The 24,453-nt window shown below is 36.1% G+C and overlaps 1 protein-coding gene across 1 annotated transcript; it reads right to left on the reverse strand.

Moving 5' to 3' along the window:
• Window positions 1-1,642, reverse strand: LOC149577872 (chalcone synthase 7-like). Its single transcript, XM_089826159.1, has 2 exons — window positions 1,378-1,642; window positions 1-1,289 (listed from the first exon to the last, which is right to left on the reverse strand). The coding sequence occupies exons 1-2, from the start codon at window positions 1,553-1,555 to the stop codon at window positions 295-297; spliced, it is 1,173 nt and encodes a 390-aa protein (XP_089682285.1). The 5' UTR covers window positions 1,556-1,642; the 3' UTR covers window positions 1-294.
• Window positions 1,643-24,453: the final 22,811 nt, after the last annotated feature.

Raw genomic sequence — 24,453 nt, forward strand, 5'->3', positions numbered from 1 at the left:
TTTCCGTTGAAAAAACTTCAACTTCAATATTCATAAAGAAAATCTTTCGCCGATATTATACCGCATGATCTTTCTCACGCACTTGTGAAAGACATATATCCCCCACCACACTAACTAGGAATCAGTTTCTGATTTTATTGGAAGGATACCTTACAACATACAATCTATTACAAGCTTCTCTAAAGAAAACAATCATCCCACGTGTGACTTTAGTACCTTACAGTCAAACAATTAACCACTCAAATTTTCAAATATTCGAGGCCCCCATCCAAGCTGGGATTACAGGCGCTGTGATTACTGAAGAGGAACACTCTTAAGAACAACCGTCTCCACCGTCAAACCGGGCCCGAACCCAAACAGAACGCCCATATCCAGTCCTTCACCCGACGTCGCACATCCGCTCTCCTTTGACGATCTCCTCATCTCGTCCAAAATGAAGAGCACGCAAGCGCTCGACATGTTTCCGTACTCGCTGAGAACGTGCCTGGTGGCCCTCATCTTCTTTGGGTCCAGCTCCAATTTCGATTCCACCTGATCCAGAATTGCCGGACCTCCCGGGTGGGCGATCCAGAAGAGATCGTTCCAGTTGGAGATGTTGAACTGCTGAAATGCCTCCACCAGAGCCTTTTCAATGTTCTTCGAGATCAGCCCGGGAACGTCCTTCAACAAATGGAATGTCAAACCGACCTCTCTCAGATGCCCATCGATGGCGCCCTCGCTGTCGGGCAGAATCGTCTGGGCAGTCCAGAGGAGCTGGAAAGAGGGCTTCTCTATTTCAGGAACAGGGTCTGCTCCCACGATCACCGCCGCCGCGCCGTCGCCGAATAGAGCTTGCCCGACCAGACTGTCGAGGTGAGTATCCGACGGGCCGCGGAAAGTGACGGCGGTGATTTCACTACAAACAACCAGAACTCGGGCTCCGCGGTTATTTTCAGCGAGATCCTTGGCCACTCTGAGGACCGTGCCGCCCGCAAAGCAACCCTGCTGGTACATCATGACTCTCTTCACGGAAGGGCGGAGGCCGAGGAGTTTGGTGAGCTGATAGTCAGCGCCGGGCATGTCGACGCCACTGGTCGTGCAGAAGAGGAGGTGAGTAATCTTGGATTTGGGCTGACCCCATTCCTTTATCGCCTTGGCCGCTGCCTCTTTTCCCAAGCGGGGAACTTCGACGACCACCATGTCCTGCCGAGCGTCCAGCGAGGGGGCCATGTAAGCGCACAAATTGGGGTTCTCCTTGAGTATCTCCTCCGTGAGATACATGTACCTCTTCCTAATCATCGACTTCTCGCCTGCGACATCAAATTCATTGTAACCATGAGGCAATAGAAATGAAAATCAAAAAATATTAAACTATGTAAATGTGGTAAATGGGCTTACACATTCGCTTGAACTTCTCCTTGAGCTCGACCTTGTGCTCGCTGTTGGTGATGCGGAAGTAGTAGTCGGGGTATTCGCTCTGCTCAATAGCGTTGGGAGGAGTAGCAGTGCCGATGGCCAAAACGCAGGCAGGACCGTCGGCCCTCTGAGCCTTCCTGATTGCCTCTACATCCACCATTTTCCTTTTACTGGCGAGTCGGGCAGAATCAATAGAACAAATTCCTTAATTGCTAGTCGGGCAGTCGAAGGCAGAGGATCAGGTGATGAAGATCTGAGGAAAGGAGGGGGATATAAATAGTGGAGATGGAGGAAGAGGAGTAGGTATGAGTTACAGGTAGTCGAGAAGACACGTGGTTTGGTTAATGAGTTTGGTCAGACATGTACGTTGTTATCTTCCCACCAAACAAATTGAGTTCCAATTCTCTCTTTGGTCGTGTCTCTATCTCCCCTTCTCTTTTTGGGTCAATGCGTCGTTGTTTGTTTTGGCATTTTTAACAGTGGCATTGTCACAGCTAAGTATTTATTTTCATTTTTTGGATGAAGGGTTCAGACCTGTAAGGCAATTCAGCAAGGTATGAAGCCTTCGACCTACCAATCTGGGAAGGTCACTAGATTTAGGAACCCGATATGGGCCCATTTGTGCCTAAAACCTATTCGGCTTAGAGCCAAGGACCGAGGGGCATCCATGCCGTCAAAATCACCCAATGCACGATCCCGGCCTCATCTCTTATGATGTTGAAGTCTTGCACTCAGCAAGACTTGATCTCTGGTGGGTTCTTTGTGAGCCATTCAACTTCACCATAGAGCAAGGGGCCATTGACACAAGTATTAATTTAACTACACACTGTTTGGAATAATGATCGACATTTAAGTTAATGTTCATATGTATCTGTTAATATCATACTAATGTTATGTTAGATATCATAAAATAACTATTACTAAGGTGCAATGATTATATTGATAATATTAGCATTTGTATCTAAAGGAGGTGCAACAATTAGGTTGATAGATATATATGCAATAACATTTTCTCGTTCATCTTTGGACCATTTAAATAGGTACATACATTAAACATGGAGTCATTTATTTCAGCATGTTAAATAGATATTAAGAGATACATGAAAGCAATTACCGCTTTGGCATTGTAGCTTCTAGTTGATTCACACTATAAGTCTTTGCAAGGGAGCTTCTTCTTTTTTCCATAGCATCGTATACCTGTTATTTTGCATTTTCATGTACCTCTCAAATGAAAACATTGGTTGGATATAGAGGCTACTCAGTAACTTAACTCTTGAAATGGCTATAAATATCAGACCTTGCCACTCACCCTTACAAATGTTGATTGTTGCCTTTTGTAGTGTTAGTCCTTGGGATTTGTGTATTTTTTATCACCATTGCCATTGTACATGGTATTTGTCATCGACTACCTAGAACCATGGGAACCATCAACACAATTGTTGGGTTATTTTCATCCCACAAGGGCCCACAATAATTTTCAATTCTTGCCAACACATACATTGGAACATTGGGTGGTCTATAACCAGAGTTGCAAACAATCTCAATTGTTTCATCAAGAGCCCCATTTACTAAGCCTGCTTATGTCCATATATTTAATAGTATAGAAGCTGGAGTAATGACAACACCTTTGATGACTAAGTCTACCCATATGTCTACCAATTAGTCTTTAACACTTAGGCCAACAAATTGTATGTTTTCTTAATCTTTCTTTATAAAATATTCATTCAAATTGTAATTATATATTTAAACATGCATGGGTGACACCAACCAACCTTCAAGCACTCCTCTACCAAACAATGATCTTGAAAAAAAATCCATAACCACCTCCAAATGAACCATTAACCCCTTAAAACCCTCTCGCATTCAATATTAGATTCAAAAAAATCTAAATTAATTGAGGACTATCCAACAATCTTATAATGATATCCCTGCATTATCTCCCATGTTGTCCACCCTTGATACTATTGTGGGTAGTATTGAGACCCTTACCAAATAACATGATGTTTATCTTCATTAGCGTGAGAAGATGCATGCCTAGTTTGACGATGGTTTGGATTATGATGGGGTTGTGACCCTTAATATTAGTAAAAAAGAATAAGCCAACCTATTTGTTGACTTCAAAATTGGTAAAAACATTGACCCTAAGAACCTAAATTGTCAATAAAATGGTACACCAACGAGGCCATTAAAACCCATTTTTCGGATCACTAGTGGATGTTTTTGACAAACTACCACACGGAAATATGGTGGAGCCCTTCTATTACTTGAGAAAATTGTATGTTGAGTTTGTGAAAGGGTGTAAAGTAAATTATTGAAGCATGAGACCCAACATGGGCATAGGAAGAGGAGCTCTGTAGGATAGACTATTTTCCTAGCAGAAGAAAGCCACTGCTGTTAGAGTGGGGTTGTTGTTGCACCAAAAGACCGATCTGTCAATGCCTGACACAACCACTCAACTTATAGTACACATGTGGCGGTTAGGCCCTTGTCACAAATTCTGAGGGGAGCACTAAACTTTCTAACAATCTCCCCCTCAATGTTACCTAAGGGTCTAAGGATTTGAACCTGTGGCCAAGATCTGATACCACTTGTTAGAGTGGGGTTGTCATTGCACCAAAAGACCAATCTATCAATTCCCGATACAACCACTTAACTTATAGTACACAAGAGGTGGTTAGGCCCTTGTCACAAATCCCAAGGGAAGCACTGAACAAATTTCTAACAACCACATATGCCTCCCCCTAATATATCCCCTTTCCTCTAGTGCAACATCCTAATGTCATCATTGAGGCTAGCTCAGAGGGTATTAGAGATATTCATAGATTGAGTAGTCTACTAATCACCTAGAATAGGTCATCAATGTATCCTCGTGTTGATGATGATGACACTAGTTAATCAACCAATACCTCACACATCTTTGTGCCCCATACTTGTGTTATGTACAAGAATATTTTCCTCGGTCCCTTTAGCAATTTTGAGTTTTAGTTTGTAGTTGGGGATGATGATACAACAAAAATGGCTACAAAGACTAGTGCATCTCCTATGAGAGATGAGGAGGGGCAGGCAGATCCATGGAATCATTTTGTTATGTTAAGGTATACATTTGATCTGTCACAAGACTATTAATTTAAAATTAATATTTATATTAGAATAATTTTGACAACTTTACACTTATGTAAATGTATGTGTTTCCTTTATGTTCAATTGATGTTAGGGGAGGAAATGAGATAGGTGGATGATGTCACACTTACAACCATTTCATTTGGCCTTGAGACCTCCACGGTATGTATTGTTTTTTTTACTCATGATTGTCCTATTTGATATTGAATTATACATGATTTCTCATCTTTAAATCTCTCGCAAGTTTCACCTGTTAGTGGGGGACAACATGAGGGGATTGTGCCACCACCCATTGATAAGGGAAGCTAATTAGGTTTTTTAAAGTCATTATATATATGTATGTATGTTTTTACTAATGAAATGTTATTGCATTATTTATATTACATGGGGTGGCCTACGATGATACAACAACACTGATTTTCCATCACAGACCCTCAAACATTTCCATTTACATCCACAGACCTATTGTATGTATATTTATCCTTCTTTTATTTATTTAATTTACTAAGATTATAAAAACAATTGTCATAATTGTAATGACTATATTTTTTACTCTCATAGGAAACACCTATTGCAATGGAGGGGGGGTCAACAAAGCTTTGTATCTTTGCCAACCCAACTAACACTTGCCAACAAGAGATCACCCAAGGTAAATTTAATCTGAATTATTAAATATGTTATTGATTTATTATTCTATCAATACCAACATTATAGGTTAAGTTGTAGATCAACCTGACAACCATACAAACATATTTATGTCAAAGTGGGTGGGGTCCCTTCTTTTCCTATGACATATGTGAGGACTCCTGACTAGTGTAGGAAGTCATGGAAAGAGGTAAATGAAGATCTACAATTTTACTACATTATTGATCATTATGCATTTGAATAAATTTCTATTTGATGTGTATAAATTATTTAAATTAACTAGTCTAACTTAGATTTTGTCATTTTCATTCATACAAGATCTAGCAAGTCCGAAGAGTGCATCGAAGAGGCTGCATTTTGATGATCCACAAGCATCATAGGATATTGTATATTTTAAGTATTTTTCATAGACATATTTTGATAGCACATGTCACATTTTTTAAATGGCTCTACATTTTGACATAATTTTCCATAATATTTATATATGGTTATTGTAATACCCCTAAATTGGCACATTGACATTCTAAACTGGTGCATCAATCTTACAACATTTATTTCTTGATCAATTAAGTCTTATTATACTAAGCATTTCTAATTCTAATCATCTTTACTTGACCTAAGTGTCGAATGTAGAATATCCCTAATCTGTATTAATCACATACTTTATTTAATTCCTAAATATTGATTGAAATTGGCTAAATTAACCTCCTAATTTAATTAATTTAATTATAAGTCCTAAGCACTTTAATTTAATTAAATCCATGCTCTTTAGCCAATACACAGTAAAAAGGAATTAAATACATTGATCTAATTAAATATACATAAGTGTTGAAACTAATTATTTAATTAATTACAATATTAAATTATGATGTCATGTTTGAATGGATCAATATTCTTTCCTAATTCATCTCATATGAAAAACGAATTAAATATATTGATTTAATCAAATATGTTCATCATAATTGTTGAAACTAATTATTTAATTAATTAAAAGAATAATTATGAGCACATATTTGAATGGATCAATGTTATCCCCTATTTCATCTCATTCAACCCCATAAAAAATGGAGGATTCAATCTCACATTCAATCTTAATCATACACTCAATTTAATCTTGACCATTGATCAGATCCAAGATTCTATAAAAGAGACCCCGACCTCTCATTTGAGGAGGATGCAAGTGCAAAGTATCAAATCGTTGGTGGATTGATTAATCAAGCATTTTGTATTCGAATATCTAGTGTTTTTACATGTTCATCGTTTAGATACAATGCACTCATTTAGCTTAATTTGTTTATCATTGTTCTTAGATTAATTTGAAGATCATATAGATTAATTTATATCTTTGTATACAAAAATATAGAAAACATACATTAATATTGCATTTACATTCATTCAAATCCTTCATACTAGTTTGGTCTGATTACTAAACTCTCTATTCTGAGAGTATACAGTAAAACCCCATCTAGTTAGAAGGCAATAGATCACCTTGTGCAAACATGCTAGATGAATAGTCTCATATTCATTCTAGGATATTACTAACAAATAATGATCATGTTGAAGTGTGTGGTTGAATTAGAGGCCCATATTTCTAGTGCCCGCCATGGGAAGAAAATTCATTTTTAGCTCTCATTTATCTTAATTTATGACATTCTAGACTATAGTTTTTACAAAAACAACAAATTCTCACACAAAAAAAAACTTTCTTGCATGAGAAATCTAAAAGTTGGCACACATCCTTATACTTTCTAGCATGGGATTATATATGCTCACATGGTGAGAGCACTCTCTCGCACAACACAAAGCATTTCCTTGCGTGACACAATGCATGATCTTGTGCAAGACTTGATAGAAAAGTGTTAAAATTTTGCATTTTTTAAAGTCTGTCTTTCATGATTTTTGGTCCAACTTTTATTTCTAAAGCACTTGTTCTATGATTTCTGATTTCTGAAACAACTTAGTCGTGGTTTGTAAGATGATTGTCAAAGATACCTTGAAATGAACATGCAAACTATACGAATAGTTTGATTGTAGGATGCTCCTCAAAGATGCACTTGTCAAAGAACAAATTCTAACCTACTCAAATAATGTGTCTATTTTCATGTTTTTCAATACACATAGTTTAATAGGGCTTGTGACAAAGGAATAGGGGAGTATGCTCTTTGGTATTTGGAAGTGATGCCCAAAAGTAAATCAGAAACCTAGATGCCTTTAGAAGATGGTACTCGAGGGAGACAACAAAGGTAGTGGTTCTCCCAAGAAAATTTTTTAATGAAGGGATGATTCTCATTTCCTTTTAGGAAAATCAAAATCCTGGAAAAAGACAAATTGGTATTGATAAGATAGCTCGGCGATGAATATGTTCTACGTGTTTGGGTAAAATGAAAAGGTAGAGGAGCATGCTCTTTTCCCTTTGGAAAAATCAACAACTTGGACCCTTGAATCCAAACCAAGTCTGAGTTAGCCTTTAGAGGGCCTACCAGAGAGATCCAACCTCTGAGAACGACCCAAGTGAGCATGCACCTAATGCCGGTGATTCCACCTCACTATAATAAAGAAGCTTTGTAGAGTCAAAAACTCCAAATCCATGTTCATTTATTTCTCTTGGTTCTAATATCATATATCAAGAGAAGGCTCTATCTTTTGCACTGGACAATGTTGCCCCTAATCTTTCTAGTCAAGTATGTGCACTTTCAAGTGTTGGTGTAGGCTTCTAGCCTTAACCTCATTCATAAGGCCACTGGGGATTAATGTGAATGAAAACCTATTAAAAAAATTGTAGTCAGTTGCTACCCAGTTCACCTCCAAAAGGGAGCATAATATTTGTGCAAGGAGGGGGGAGAATCTCCCTTGTAGATCCTCACCATAGGCATGTACCTAGACATTGGAAGATGGTATATGTCCTTGACCCCTACCACAAGGGTGATCATTGAGCATATATTTTATTGAGTCCTTGGATAACACCAAAATATAGGTTCCCTCTAGTGGGGTGACATGACTGTGTGAGGTGAACGCATGCACATAAGTTGTGAGGCAAAGATTTTGCTATCTCTACCATTTCTGGTTATGGGGATAAAAGAGTGTCTTTTTCAAGTCTACAATTGTCCAAACTATCCAAACAAAAAGGTCAAGACTCTCCCGTCCCTCTAAGTTGCTTTTTCTTGAGTTGGATTGTTTATAACTATTGCTTGTATGCCCTTGTCTATTGTTTACAAACAAGTCTAAAATCAACTATCTACTTGCCAAAACAATCCAAAATGGTGTCAAATCTGAAAATGATGTCCACATCTGACTAAAAACTACAAATTTTGTTGGTACTTTGCCCAAAACCTATCAGAATTTATCAAAATCTCTTCAAATTCTGTCAAAACTTGTCAGTTTGTCATTTACTCACCTACTTTATTGCACAATTTTGTGCTAGTCAAGACCTTTGGGTTTGTCAGTCCACATTTCTTTGCATGATCCTTTGTGCTTCCTTGCATGGGAGGCTAAGTTTTCTCAACAAGTTACCCAACACCCTATTAACCACCTTAGTTTGGCCATCAATTTGAGGGTGGCAAGCTAAACCAAATGATAAATTAGTTCCTAACCTACTCCATAATGTTTTCCAAAAATGGCTCATAAATTTGGCATCCCTATCTAAGACAATGTTTAGGGGTAGTCCATGAATCCTAACAATCTCCTTAAAGATCAAATGTGCAATATAGCTAGCATCATGGGTAGTCTTCCAAGGTATAAAATGGCCAATTTTACTAAATCTGTCTACCACAACATAGATTCTATCATAACCTTGTTTTTTCTTAAGTAACCCTACAATGAAGTCCATGCTGACACACTCCCATGGTCTATTAGGGACTGGTAAAGGTTGGTACAAACCTGCATTGCTAGCTCCTCCTTTTGCCTTCATGTACACTACACACTATTCCACATATCATGTCAGATCCCTTGAAAACTTTGGCCAATAGTAAAACCTTTGAACTAGATCCATGGTCTTATTAACACCAAAATTACCACTTAGACTTCCATTATGTTTTTCTTGGATAAGGTTCTCTCTCATGGAACGCTTAGGAACACATAACTAGTTCCCTTTGAACAATAGGCCACTTTTCAAGGTATAATCAATAAAAGTACTATGGAAATGATTCTAAAAATTAAAAAATACCTTATAAGCTTCAATGAAGTCTTCATCATCCTTGTAGAGGTCCTTGAATATCTCTATGCCAATGCTACATAGTTGAACTTCTTGAATGATCAACATTCTCCTGCTTAGTGCATCTGCAACCTTGTTCAACTACCTCTTCTTGTGCTTGATGGTGAATGTGATTACTTGGAGATATTACATCCACTTCAAATGTCTATTACTCAACTTTTCTTGTGTATTGATGTAGCTAAGGGCTTGGTTGTCAGTAAACACTAAAAACTCCTTGGATAGAAGGTAATGCCTCCACTTCCTAAGAGACTAAAAACAGAGCATACAACTCCAAGTCATAAGAAGAGTATTTCTTCTTGGCTTCATCTAATTTTTCACTAAAGAAGGCCATTGGCCTACCTTCTTGACTTAACACACCCCCTACTACCATCCCACTTGCATCACACTCTAAGGTAAACAATTTGTCAAAACTAGGCAGTCTAAGGATAGGTTGTGTTGCTACTTATTATTTCAACTTTTCAAATGCTTCCCCTACTTCAAAGGTCCACCTAAACTTGGTCTTCATCCCACCTTTAATGGTGTTTATAACTGGAGTACAAATACCACTAAAGTTCTTAATGATTTTTCTATACAATTGGGCTAACCCATGAAAAGTGCTTACCTTTGTTGTTGTTGTAGGTGGTGGCTAGTTTAGGATAGCTATAACTTTGTCTTGATCCATATTCAAAGATCCCTTGGATACCAAAAATCCCAAATATACAAGATCTTGCTTCAAGAACTCACATTTTTCCAAATTGATTGCCAACTTTGCATCATGCAACTTCTTTAGCACCATCTCCACATGTTTAAGATGCTCTTCTCTTGTCTTATAGAAAATGAATATATCATCAAGATATACCACCAAAAATCTCCCTATGTAGTCTTTCAACACCTCATTCATGAGCCTCATGAATGTGGTAGGAGCATTTGAGAGCCCAAAAGGCATCACAAGCCATTCATACAATCCATCTATGGTCTTAAAATTTGTCTTCCATTCATCACCCTCTTTTATCCTTATCTGATGATAACCACTTTTGAGGTCCAACTTTGTGAAATATTGAGCCCCTCCAAGACAATCCATCAAGTCTTCAATTCTAAGTATGGGAAAACTATACCTAATGGTGATTCTATTTATGACACTTGAATCTATATAAATTCTCCATTTTCCCCCCTTCTTGGATGCCAAAACTATTAGCACTGGTCAAGGGCTAATGTTATTCTTTATCAACACCTGATCTAGGAGTTTTTGTACTTGTCTAGCTACCTCTCCATTTTTATCTAGAGTAATCTTATAGGATACTTTATTTGGAAATGATGCACCAGGTATAAAGTCAATCTGATGACTTATCACTCTTCTAGGAGGCAAGGTTGTAGGAGTTCCATTACTGACTATGTCTTTATACTTCAAACATCTCTTGGATTTTATTTGGCAAAGGTTCTTGTTTAGGTTTCTCTTCTTCCATAGGATTAATGAGAATGGAATACCCTTCACTTATTTTATGCTTAAGGGTATTGATGAGCTCTTTCCCACTACTTAGGAGTCTTGGGCTATGACTCATCTTCCTCCAATAAGGACTAGATCTTGAAAGATCTGTTGCCTTTCTTGAAAGAAATGGAATTCTCGTTTCCATCATAGACAACACCCCTATCATATTGTTGAGGACTTCCCAATAGCAAATGGAATTCAGCCATATGCAACACATCACAAAGTAGTTTTTCTTTGTATCCTACAATTGAAAATTAAACCCATGTTTATTCATTCACCAACACACTCTACCCTTTGCTCAATCATGTCACCTTATATGGGTTAACATGAGGTATCTTTTTCAGATAGAGCTTGTCCATTGCCTCTTCTGATATGATGTTATCTGTGGAGCCTAAATCCATAATAACTTTACAAACTTTTTCCAAAATCTTGCACCTAATTCTAAATAAGACCTTCCTATGCTTGGGTTCATCCTTGGCTAGTTGTCTAATTAGAACTCTATTGAAAATTAAGTTCCCTCCCTTCTCTGACTTAATATGATCCACCTTAGATGTTTTGGCACCCATTGTGTCTTCATGAGCATATAAAACCCTCTTGTCATTTTTTGAAGAAGTAGGTTTGTCTGGACATCTATAGGCAGGGTGGCCCAACTATCCACAAGTATAACACTTCATACTTGCAAAGTATGAATTGCTTCTACTTGAACTTATCCCTCTTGTATAACCTCATCTTGGAGTAGTTTCACTACCCTACTCAAAAGGTTTAGACTCACCTTGGTTTCTCATATCATTACCTCTACCTTGCTATCCTCCTCTATGCCCTCTTTGGTCTTTTCCTCTACCTCTACATCTAAAATAAGAGTCTCCCTTCTTCATATTCTTTTCTTTCACCTTAAGAGTCAATTGATGACACCTATCAATAGTGGTAGGGGTCCATAGGCTTAACTCTTCCTAGATGTTCCACTTCAGTCCACCCAAATACTTTGCTACCTTAAAAGGTTCCTCTTCTCGGATCTTGGACCTTAGGCATAGTTTTTGAAATTCCTTTGTATAAGAGGCCACATCCAAGTCTTTTTGCTTCAAACCTTGCCTCTTTCTTTGCAATTTTACTTCATAATCTTATGGTAGATAATTTTCCTTCACTTTAGTCACCATGGCATTCCAATTAGCCTAGTTAGCTATAGGATTTTTACCCATATTGACCCTTTCATCTTGCAAGTATTTCCACCATTTCAATGTTGAACCTCTAAGTCTTGATTTTGTAACTTTTACTTTTTGTGCCTCTATGACACCTTCACACTCAAAATGATTTTCCATGCCTTCAATCCATTCCATCATTATCTCAGTGTCCATCTTCCCACTAAACAATGGGATTCCTTCTAGGGATTTTCCTCCTAGTGCCTTGATGACTTTCAAGAATGGTTCCTCATTCAATGAAGGGTATAGTTTAGGAATGATGTCTTCCTCATCAATCGTTTCCTTACCTCTATCACTACTTTCACCTTCTTTGTCTTTATTATTGGTTTCCTCAACAAATTCTTCTAGTTTTGTCTTAATTTCATCTAAGGCTTCTTCAAGGACTCTATTTCATTCCTTTTTCTCACCCATTTCTTTGGCTAACTCTATATTAATCACCATTATTATCTCACATATTGACTCTTCAGTCTGAAACATCTAACCACAAGCCCAATATTTTGGGGCTCTAATACCACTCTAATGTAAGAGCAAGTCTTTCTCTTCAACCCTACCTTCTTCTAGGGTCTACACTAGGTGACTTATATAGCCTATTAGGGTTCTTCACTAACCCTAACTCAAGAGGATCCTATCCCCAATCCTCCACCTCTTCAACTTGTCCACACCAATGATGAAATCCACTCAACCTCTAACATGCTTCATGGATGTCTTCATGCTTCACCCACATCAAATGATCAAATATGACTAGAACCAATCAATAATGGAGAGGATGGTTTGTTTCTAGGGTATTGGATCCTTTCCAATGCTCATCAACTTAAAATTCAAAGAAATCCCTATCAATTTCAAAAAAATTCTCTTAACTAGGCCTAATAAGGCTACAAGGAATTAGACCTCAAAACATACCTTTTGGCTAATAACTCCAAAATTCCTTTAACAAGATGGAAAAAAAACTTCAGTTATAGTTACCTTTTTGGAAGACCTTTTAGGTTTATTAGGTCTCACTTCCCTAACCTATTCATACAGTGGGTTGCTAGAATTAAGCCTAAAAACAAGGATTTTGCACAATGTTATCAACCATCACAAGGGTTTGGTCAAACACAAAACAAAAATTGACACCATGGCTTATACTTTGGCATGAGGCTTCTTTACACTCAAAACCACCTCTCCACATGCTTAGATTGAAGCATTGAATGCATTCAATCCACCAAACTGCTCTTGCAACCTCTGTGATCCCCAACCATGCTTCTCTAGTTTGCCTAAGGCATCACAATAAAACTATCAAGCTTTCTTTCTAGGGCCCAATCTCTTGCACAATTATTGTATAGGGATTCATCTCAAAAATCCCAAGGAACCGTATAGATACCATAGTGAGAATGTGAGTTATGACCCCACGATCACCATCTGATTGGTTCAGAACAATGATAGTGCCAAAAATAAAATAATTTACAAAAATTTATTAAATGAAACTAAAAAGCCTATCTAACCACACAAATAATTAAGAAATTACTAGTACTAACTCATGCACAAGCTACCATGCATAGTTCAACCCATTAATTTTCAAATGTAAGCCAAAATACTATAATTGTGGTAAAATTGCTCAGTAATCTAGCTTGCTTATTAATCGAACTTACTTCCAATGTTCACCAACCCTTGTCATAGGTTAAGTGAGGAATTATATAGTTCCAAACCACATGTCCCAACTTCTTGAGGTAGTTATTCAACCCCTTTCTCGAAAATGCACTCACAGCAAAAAATACAACTTTTGTAATTTTGCAAAGTTGTCATGTAACTTGACGACATTTTGCATAGTTGGACCAAACTTGGTCAAAACCTCACAAAAATTCTCCAAGTTCTTAAATATGAATCATAGGACAAGAAACCACTATGCCACCCTTTCTTTTTCCAATCTATCCCTCTAAATATACAAATGGCATGTTTGGTAACAATGATAACATTTGTACAACACCTAGCACCTTTGGACAAAAAAGTCACCTTGAATACTTCTAATGACCTCATTAGGCTTCCTCATGACCAATACATATCCTATGACTAGATAGCCCTATTTCACTAGTACTTGGCTAAGACCAATACAAGCCAAAACTTGATTAGGAATCCTAGGTGACAAAATAGCCCTACCTAGGTGCTCATGCACCACAATAACAAAGTCAACTATACATATACCAATGATGATAATGTAATCAACATGATTGAACCTTTTGACTTTTAAAATTATGTTGTTATCACATTTAAAGGAAAAATCAACACTAGAAAAGCTAAGACTCAATTTACATCTAATCATGAACAGACACAATTTTGTGCCAATGTTGTTATGCATTCTTGTGCCAAGATAGTACTTAAAGGCCCTGCACCCTCTACTCTTGAAGTAGATCAATATAAAGACAAACCTATTTCTAGTCCATCTAGCAAAAATATAAAAATTACAACATCCTCCATAGCTGCAAACTATATTATCCTTGAATAATTGCAATGAATGAATGCTCAAATGATTATCTTTGAACTACTTAAAATCATGCCTTCTCATAGGAAAATTCTTGACAAAGCCCTCACTAAGGAAATTGTTACTCAAGATGTTGATCTTGACAAGTTTCAATCTATGGTAGGTCACTTGACCTCACTTCATTATTTGTCCTTTTCTAAAGAGGATGATAATTCTTTGAGTCGTCCTCACAATCAACCATTTCATATTGAAGTCATGATACACCAAAAATGTATCTGTCTCATGCTTATAGATAATGGAGCTGGTCTTAACACATGTTCTACTACTTTTCTCAAAAAATTAGGCTATGATGAAGAGTCTATTGATCCTTGCCACAAAACAAGAAGCAAAGCATATGATGAAGTAGAATGCAAATCCATAGTTCTTGTTGGGTTGACTCTTCAAGTTAGTCCTATAGAAAGAGATGATATCTATCAGTTTCTTGATATTCCTTTAGCATACAACATGCTATTAGGAAGACCATGGATTCATGAAATGCAAGTAGTACCTTCAACATAGCATCAATGCGTTAAGTTTCCATTCCAAGGATCAAAAGTTACTATACCTGATAATACCAGTTATACATGTAACATGCTTAAGTCTGCTGAAAATTGTGTTCCTACTGATTGAGAGTCTACAAACAATCATGTCAACAAGCTTGAAGAAATGGAGAAAAATCTCAAGTTAACAGAAACTAGAATGGGTGAATATCACATTGAACTAGTTTTGTCTTTGACATCTCTTCTTCAATCTCCCTATCATTATGGGAGACCATTTGAAATAAAGAGACCTTTTATGCTATCACCTAAGACTATATTCAATGGTACCTTTGTAAAGGCCATTGTACCTCTAGAAGATGACAATGAAAATTGAGCCATCGTTGCATGGTTATACAAAGAAGTCCCAACTGATCTCACAGAGTAGTCTTGTGAGATAACTCCTAAAAAGTATGGAATAGGTCTTAAAATGATCAAACACCTTGGCTAAAAAGGCAATTGTCCTATAGGATGTAACAAAAAAGGACTGATTGATCCAATCAAAGCAATATCTAGAAGGCATCGTGACACAATAGGCCTAGGATTTAAGAAAGTTCCCTTTCATATAGGGATCAATAAATTTGTACCAAAATCTGATACTTCATTCGAACATGAGTCACAAACTAAGTCTAACAATCAAGTGGAAAGTTCTCATGATGAGGATACCTTTCCTTATCCTATTTTGCTAGATCTTGCTAAATTATTTGCAGAACCAGATGACTTTGTACCACATATTAGTAATATTGAAGTTGACAGTGATTCTTCTAAGAATACTACTGATACTCCCCTAATTCAACATGAATAGGATGAGTCTAGTCATGCTACCATTGTTGAAATACTTTGTCAAAATCAAGATGATAATGAAAGTGCAGAATGGGTACCCATGTCTGTTGAAGAATTCTTCAATTTGACTCCATGTAGCATTGATTCTCGAGAGTATGAATTTGATTCTCTCTCAAATGCAACTTTTGATAAGGATGTTTATAAACTTCACACATATGAAAATCAACTAGAAATAGGAGAGAAATATAGGGTTTGGTCTGATGAGTCTCACCATACTAATGTCAATGTATCTTCAATTGGCATTGTTAGAACTCAAAGGAATTTGAACATACCTTTGGACAAAATCACTTTAGGTCTCAAATTACTTGTCCATGCATTTGATGACTATATTGTGAATGCAATTCAACCTGCCACAACTCTTTCACTCACTTATCATGAGCTAATAGACTAGAACTCAAATACTACATCTAGCAAAGTCCCCACATTCTAGAATGACTATACTCTTGCTTGCTATCTACACAGTGTTGAATAGGTAATGTCTTCCACCAGTGAACATAGTGTCAATATTACTGAACCTGACATCAAATATCTTAGTCATACAATCAAAAAAAAAAACAATACACATTCTGATGGTGAAAACCATATTGTGGTAGTATCAAAACCAAAATATTAAAAAATAAAAGATGTATGTGAAGGTGAAAACCTCTCTGAGGTGCCTAAGGATGAGATATTTGATGCACTTCCAAGTCACTTTTAGGAGCAGTCATTAGCATTGATAGAACCAACACAACCAATCAATCTAGGAATTGAGGAACATCTTCATATAATAGATCTCACACAATCTTTATCTACTAAGGAAAAAGAGGATTTTGTTTCTTTCTTCTAGGAAAAAAATATCAACTTTGCATGGACATACTCAAATATGCCAGGTTTAGATCATAATATTATCATGCAGCATTTGTCTATTGCACTAGGAGGGTATGTGCACCAAGTTGTGGTGCCAAAAAGGTGACACCTTTTTTTTTCTAATTTTCAATAGCGCACACGTGCTATAGCTTGGTTAACCCAAGCCATAGCGCATACGCACTTTTAAAAAAACCCAATTTTTATAAATGGGTTGCATACTTGCAGCCCATTCATTTTAACATTTTTTTCCTACTCCTCACTACAACATGTATGCAGATTGCATTCAAACAATTTTTTTGCCACCTGCCTTGCCAATATGCCTCCTTGCCATCGAATATCAAGATCATGAGCACGCCATATGTTTTCTTTCTTTCTTTTTGCATTGTTCGATATGTTTTCTTATATTGTTTTGTAGGTTTTTTTCAATTTTTTTAAATTTGTTTATTTATTTAGATTTCAATTGATTTCTTATCAGGAAATGTTAATAATGAAATGGCAAATCCCCAAGAAGGTCAAAACCAAAACCCTCCACAAAAAGAACAACAAATTTCGCAACATAAACCAATTGTAAGACCTCCTCCTGGTAGACAAGAAAATATAATAAATGACATAGAGAGAGGCAAAACTGAATTAGAAGGACAACCAATCCAATGAGAGCTCAATTGACATCGTCCCTCAAATCCATTAAGACCCACATAGATAATGTTAGTGGTCAGTTAGATATTTGGTGGTTTAAGAGGGAAGAACAAAAAAGATATTATGCAAATAAATTATCATATCAAGATGTTAAAAAAAAAGATATACCAAAAGGTAGAATATCTGCATTATTTAGAAAACTTGGTGAACAAGATACTACTAGAGAGGGTACTAAATGGTTCCCCATCCATTGGTGCATACACAATGCTATTAGAAATAATTTTTGGGATAGATGGTGGATGGTTTTTGATGCCCCTCCTTGCAATAATCACGAGGTCCCCATGTATTTCTTAAGGAAATTGTATTGTGAGTTTGTCCTTGGGGAGATCCCCAATTATTTTGGTATATTAGACTCTTAGCGTAGAGGTGGGGGGTCATCATTTGAGAGGTCAAGGGCACATTGTGACCCTAATGTAGTTAGGGCACCTGTGGTCGAGCCACAGGGTGAGCATGTGACTATTCCTTCAGTTGTGAAGGAACATGTAGAGGCCAACACTCTAGGGACTATTAGATCTTTGATGCAAACCCTCATTCATTGCACGAGTCCATTAGTTGAGGAGGAACCTCTGCACATCATAGTCACATGTGCACATCATGCGGATCCTTATGCATATTTGGCAATCATGTTGAAGATGGTGTGGATGATGGGCTAGTGATTGATCAGTTCCTAAATGAGACATTTGGCATTGACACATAGGTAAACTACAATTATAATAAACTAATTTGATCACATTTCATATGTATAGTGAATGACTAATTAATTAGCATGTATTGACATTGTTCAAAATTTAAGGTCTGAGTGTTGGCAGGTCTAGTAGCGATCCCCCAGCCCCATTTTTTGTCCCCTCAACGAGTCTAGAGGTATGTATCGATTTAATCATTTAAATGAATACATACATTTATTAAGTAATCATATGAAGGATTGACAAAAAAATTTATGCATGTACATCAATTCTCTACAGGACCGTCGACATTCGCTATAGACTTCGAGCCTAGACGCAACACGAGCTTCGCAGAGGTACATTTGTTTCATGTTAATTTAATTCATTTGAATATATTTGTTTCATGTTTCATGTTACATTTAACATGTATTGTATGACATGCAACTCTTGACATCGGAGACTCTCCTCATCTCCGGTAGTTCGTCGATCGTGGAGTGGCTGCAGCTATGGCTAGTTCATAGCCATTGACTAAGGTATGAAAGAATTTTCTTAGTCTTAGTTGTTGTTTATAATAGTTAGTATTGAAATTTCTAATGTTATTTATAAGTGATTATATTGATTCAATTTTTGTAGGGTATTGTCACACTTGATCATCCACAAGCCTTTGTACTAATACATTAGGGGTCAGTTTGTGACAGCAGGCAAATGTAATGTGTTTTTGGCTTCTTTTTTTTCAATTGTAGCCCGATGACGTCGCAATTGCGATGCTAATGGGATATAAGAGAAAAAAAAAAAAGTTTCTCATTTGGGTAATTTTTTATACAACGTCACCTCATTTGGCTCGCCACTATCTTATTCTCCGCTACCAAACGCAATGTCGGATGGATGGATGATTTAGGGCAAGTTTGAGGCGAGGCCATTTTTAGACTCCTATTCACATTCTAACCTGAGTTGGCTTTGGTTTTTTTGGTGAAGGGGAGTAATGGAGCCGCTAAAGAAGCAGACAGAGTAGAAAGCCTCCCAGGCCAACCCGCCTATAGGTTTTTCTCAGTATGTTGGTTATGTGAGCATTAATGAAAGGAAGGCCATGTTTTACTGGTTCTTCAAAGCCATGAGGGATCTATCAAAAAGGCCTCTTGTTCTTTGGTATTGGACAAGACTTACGAAGGAATATGACATAACAAATGTGCAACTGGTATTTTGGATCCCTTCTCTTATACACATTCAAACACTTTAGCCAACTCTGAATTTCTTGTACATGGGGATTGCCCCCATTCACTTTGTATTATTTTGTGAGTATCCACACTTCCCTTTTTTCATCTTTTCATTTTATTTTATTATTACAAGACCTCAACCCTAGATACTATTGCAGTTGCACAAATTGCGCAATCCAACTGCAAGAGATGTTATTTGTAAGTTGATTTTTAGAAAATCCAATATGGAAGGAGCAATATTAGAGAAAACCAAAAAACTTTCTAATCTGACAAAAATTGGAATTGGTGTTTGGAATTTTTCCACACACCTAGTCATTAGAGGTGAAGATGTTCAAGGGCATCAGACTTGAAATGGTATCCAGAATATATCCTTCAAGGATTCAATGTTGAAAAATATATTGAATAAAACAATCCTGTAATGTTCAGAGCAATTATACCCTTCAGCTCTTCCATTTCCTTAGGAATATTTCTTGGGAGCTTCTTGTAAAAAAAAATCAATAAATTTAGAAGGCATTGATAATCTTAGGGTATGGCGTTGCTAGTCCTTTAATCCAAAATGTTGTTTGATTCATAAACATTATTTGAAACATGGAGCCAACATGAAATCCAGTCTGAAACTCTAAATGTTGTCTCTATGTTTTTCACTTTGTGTCACATTTGTCTTATCATTCAACATCCCTGAACTCTCAAGAATCAATCCTCATAAATTATTATGAGATTAATCTAGAATTTGAAGATTCTTGAACGTAAACAACTTTGGTGAGAGAATGTTTTACAACTCATTAAAAGACAAGCTAAGAAATCGTAACTCTGCTAGTTCTCCAATCCAAATTGAGATACACCCCTGAATTTTGTTTTTCAAGTCAAATACTCAAAGTTTTGTGCAATTTGCAATAGGAGGAGGAATAATAGCTTGCAATTTTTTCTTTACTCAGATTTAGTGTCTCAAGTAGAGGAAGATTCCCTAACTCTTCTAGTACCCCACCTTTGAAATAATTTTGAGTCAAATTCAAAATTTCCAATTGAGAACATTTGACCAGATTTGTAGGAGTGACATCACTTAGTGCATTCTTTGAAAAGTCCACAAATACTAAAATATTATTGGCAAGACATATAGATAGCAGAATAGAGCAAGTTAACAAGACAGTTGCAAATTTTGCATTACTGGAAATATATTGAAGAGCCTCCATGTTTTACTTGTTGTAATCTTTGTAATATATTGCTACAGATTGCTAACCAAAGCTCCAAAACAATTTTCAGTAGAAATAATATCAACCAACAACATTAATCATATTTAATTCAGTACAAATAAGCTCTTATGTTTGCACTCTTGAAATGCAAACTGTTAAGAAGATTCTATCAAGAATATGTATCTAGGGCAATTGAAATGTATTTTGAAATTCTCACATACATTCTACTCATTATTGAAATTATGCAAGAATTATATATTTTATTGTGTAGATCCACCAAATATTGGTCACCTTTCAAAGTGATAAAAAGTTGCTTCTTGAATAAAATCTGATTGCGCAGAATTATCTTGATTGTTAACAAAATTTTATATCTTTAATATTCAATTGCAAGCATTTAGGGAAAACTGGAATCAAATGCAATATGTGAACAGTTAATTTTGAGAAATTTGGTCGATAAAATAAAGGAGAGGAAGAATCAGTTCAACCCGTATAACAACTACTTCGTGGGACTTCTAACTGTATGTAAGAAGTTAAATATAAAATTTCAAATACATCAGGACCAACATAAAACCTTCATGAATTCAGCGTTCAAAAAGATATTGGATAAAACTATCCATCAAAGTAAAACACTTGTACCTTGATTTTAGGTGAAAGCACAACATTGCAATCATGTTGGCAAATCCAACTCCAAAACACAACCCCACTGACACTGCCCACCATCGATCCATCTCGTCTGCATCTCCATCTGCATCTGTCACTGCTATGTTGTTCATTTGTGTTTGGCCACCTATTTCACCCCCACCAGATCTCATTGCTCCATTTTCAATATGCCCTATGGATGTCCCTATCTAACATATATCTTTTAATTGCGTTTAATAACTAATTCATGTGCTTTTTCATGACTATGTTTGACTCATATAATTATGATCTCTCTAGCACTATGATATCGTTTAATATGTCTTGCTAAAGCTTGTAAATTTTGTTCCTTTTGCCATGTCATGTAATATGTCTTTTCTTGTAGCTTATATGTTTTTAAATTTCTATTAGGCCTTGTAGCTTGTATAATTTGATTGTTGGAGAGCTTCTACAGCTAAGCAAGAAGGTTGTTGCACGAGTTATAGCTGTGCACTCGGGTATGAAAATTGTATATTTTTTAATCTAATGTATATTTTAACTAGACTTTTAGCTTATATGTTTTGAAATTTCTTTTAGTGGCTTAATGTTGTAAGTTCTCTTGAAATAAGACCTTCAGGCAGTTGGTCAAAGTTTTACAAATAATCTTATCCACAAATTTGCCTAGAGCAATTGACTGAATGTTATAAAAGGTGATTGGGTTAAATGTATTAGGAATAAAGTCAAAGAAAGTATTTTTAAAATATTAAAGTATTTAGCTAGGTCTAAGAAGATTTGTGTACTTCCAACAGTTTTGCTTAGTTTGTGAAAGTTGTAGATTGAAGTTTTCATAGCCCAATTTTTGCTTCCTGCGAAGAACAATCATGTCAGATAATATAATTGAAGAAAAAAATAGGGAGACAATTGCTAAATTGTGGTCTAACTTGAAAAGAAAAGGTGATGGAAAATGTTATTGTCCTTGGAAAATTTGTAAGGGCTTAAACTGTAGAAGACTGCTAATGAAAACAATTAAGAGACATTGTAGGGAGAATGGTCACATTGAAGGGGGGCATGACTATCATCCATTGGTAAGTTTTTTATTATATCATTTTAACAATTTATATATATATGAAATCACTTGATGATGAGTTGATGATCATGGTTTATTTATGTTAATCAATTTTATATAGGTTAATCTCCCTAGGGAAGTACATGATATGAACCACAAAAATTCGAAGAATATGATTTTTGAAGTGGAGGAACATGGAGGTGTGAATATCCAAGGTGAAGATAATGATCCCATGGAAGATGATGATCATGCACCACAAAAAATAATTGAAGATGATGGTATAAATACATTGATCCATGACACATTTATTCCAAGTGTATTTGATCATGATGATGATGATAGCCTCGATGTACCTCTACTTGAGAAGGCATACGAGCCCCTATACAAAGACTCCCAAAAAACTCTTCTCTCTGGTGTATTGTTGTTGTTGAACTTGAAGGTCATGAATGGTTTATCCAACATAACAATGTCACATATGTTAAGGTATGTCATATATGTCTTTATAGTTAACAAAGGGTGAATAATGTACCACTAATATTGTTTATATTAACAACTTATATTTTTTGTTGTAGATTGATAGGCGAGTTTCTATTACCACCATCAAATATTCTACCTCGCTCATATCGAGAATTATTTGTTGTTATGAAAGATATTAGAATGGAGTATGAAGCAATACATGCTTGTCCCAATGATCATATTATATATTATAAAGAACGTGAATTTGCAACACAATGCCCTGTATGTCATACAAGTAGATATCGAACAGATCGACTAAAAAAAAAGGTGCCTCAAAAGGTTCTTTGTTACATCCCCATTATTCCACGGATGCGACAATTATTCAAGTGTAGTAGCTTGGCTCAATTTATGGATTATCATGCACGCAATAGAAGTCGAGATGACATTATTTGAATCCTTTTGGATGGTTTGGCATTTATGCACATAGAGGAAAGTTGCAACACTTCAAAGAAGAACCTCATAATCTCAGGCTTTCATTGGCAACAGATGGTGTCAATTCATTTGGAGAGATGAGATCTATTTACTTGGTGTGGCCTGTTTTTGTTATCAACAATAACATTCCTCCGTGGATATCAATAAAGAGGGAGCACATTATGTTGGAAATGATTGTTCCAGGTATCTTATCATTTCATAGTTATTAATTTACATGTACTTACAAATCTTGCAGTAAAATGGTCACAATAATTATGTAATGTTACTGTTCATTCAAGTAGGTAAATATCAAGTAAAAGATATGAATGTATATATTGAGCCTCTTATCAGTGAGTTGGTGGAGTTATGGAACGGTGTCACTATGTATGACATGTCTAGACCTATAGGACAAAGACAATTTCAATTCCATGCAATACTTGCATGGACAATACATGATGCCCCAGGGCTAACACATTTTTGTGGTATGTTATAGTGAATTCAAGTTGCGCACGATAATTCTAACTATAAAAATCAACATATTTAATAATCCAATTATATCATTATCTTGTAGGTCTTCAAACAAAGGGAAAATTTGCATGTCCAGTTTGTGGTCCAAAGATGAAATCTCGTCATTCAAAAAGTTTAGGAAAGTAGGTGTTTGATGAGTGTAGACACTTCCTCCACAAGAATCATAAGTATCGAAGTACAGAAAACCATATTTTCAATGGGAAAGAAGAGACTACATCAAAGCTACAAAGAATGACACCTTGACTATGAAAGTTGGAATATAATAGAATTAATCGTCGAGGTAATGTCATTCCACCTAATGGTTTATGTTTGTAATTTATATATTTCTATTGTGATTTTTGTTTACTAATTGTGTAATTGATGATCGTGAAGGTCATCAAGGCAATACTGACAACCTTCCAAAGGGACTAAAAAGCTATCCCAAACAATTTAGTAGGTTGCCCTACTACGAGCACTTACAAATTGTACATTTGTTTGATACTATGCATGTTGGAAAGAATATAACAGAGACATTGTGGAAAATATTTGATGGAAGGTGTGACAAAGAAAAAATTGTCAAAATTTGTAATGACATTCATGAATCCAATCATGCATTGAAGAATTTCATTCACTCAAATAGCAACAGAGATCAGATTAATATAAGTACCCTTCCTTGGTTATTAACGAAGTAGCAAAGTGATGCCATAAAAGAAGTCATACAAAAAATTCAATTTCCCACAGGATTTGTTGCAAACATAAAAAATCTCATATAAAAAAAAGGTGAATTTGGGCCAGGGCTCAAAACGCATGATTGGCATACTTTTGT

Source organism: Cupressus sempervirens, chromosome 1 (assembly GCF_028749045.1).
Source record: "Cupressus sempervirens isolate cs-2001-9-10 chromosome 1, ASM2874904v1, whole genome shotgun sequence".
NCBI classification, from domain to species: domain Eukaryota; kingdom Viridiplantae; phylum Streptophyta; class Pinopsida; order Cupressales; family Cupressaceae; genus Cupressus; species Cupressus sempervirens.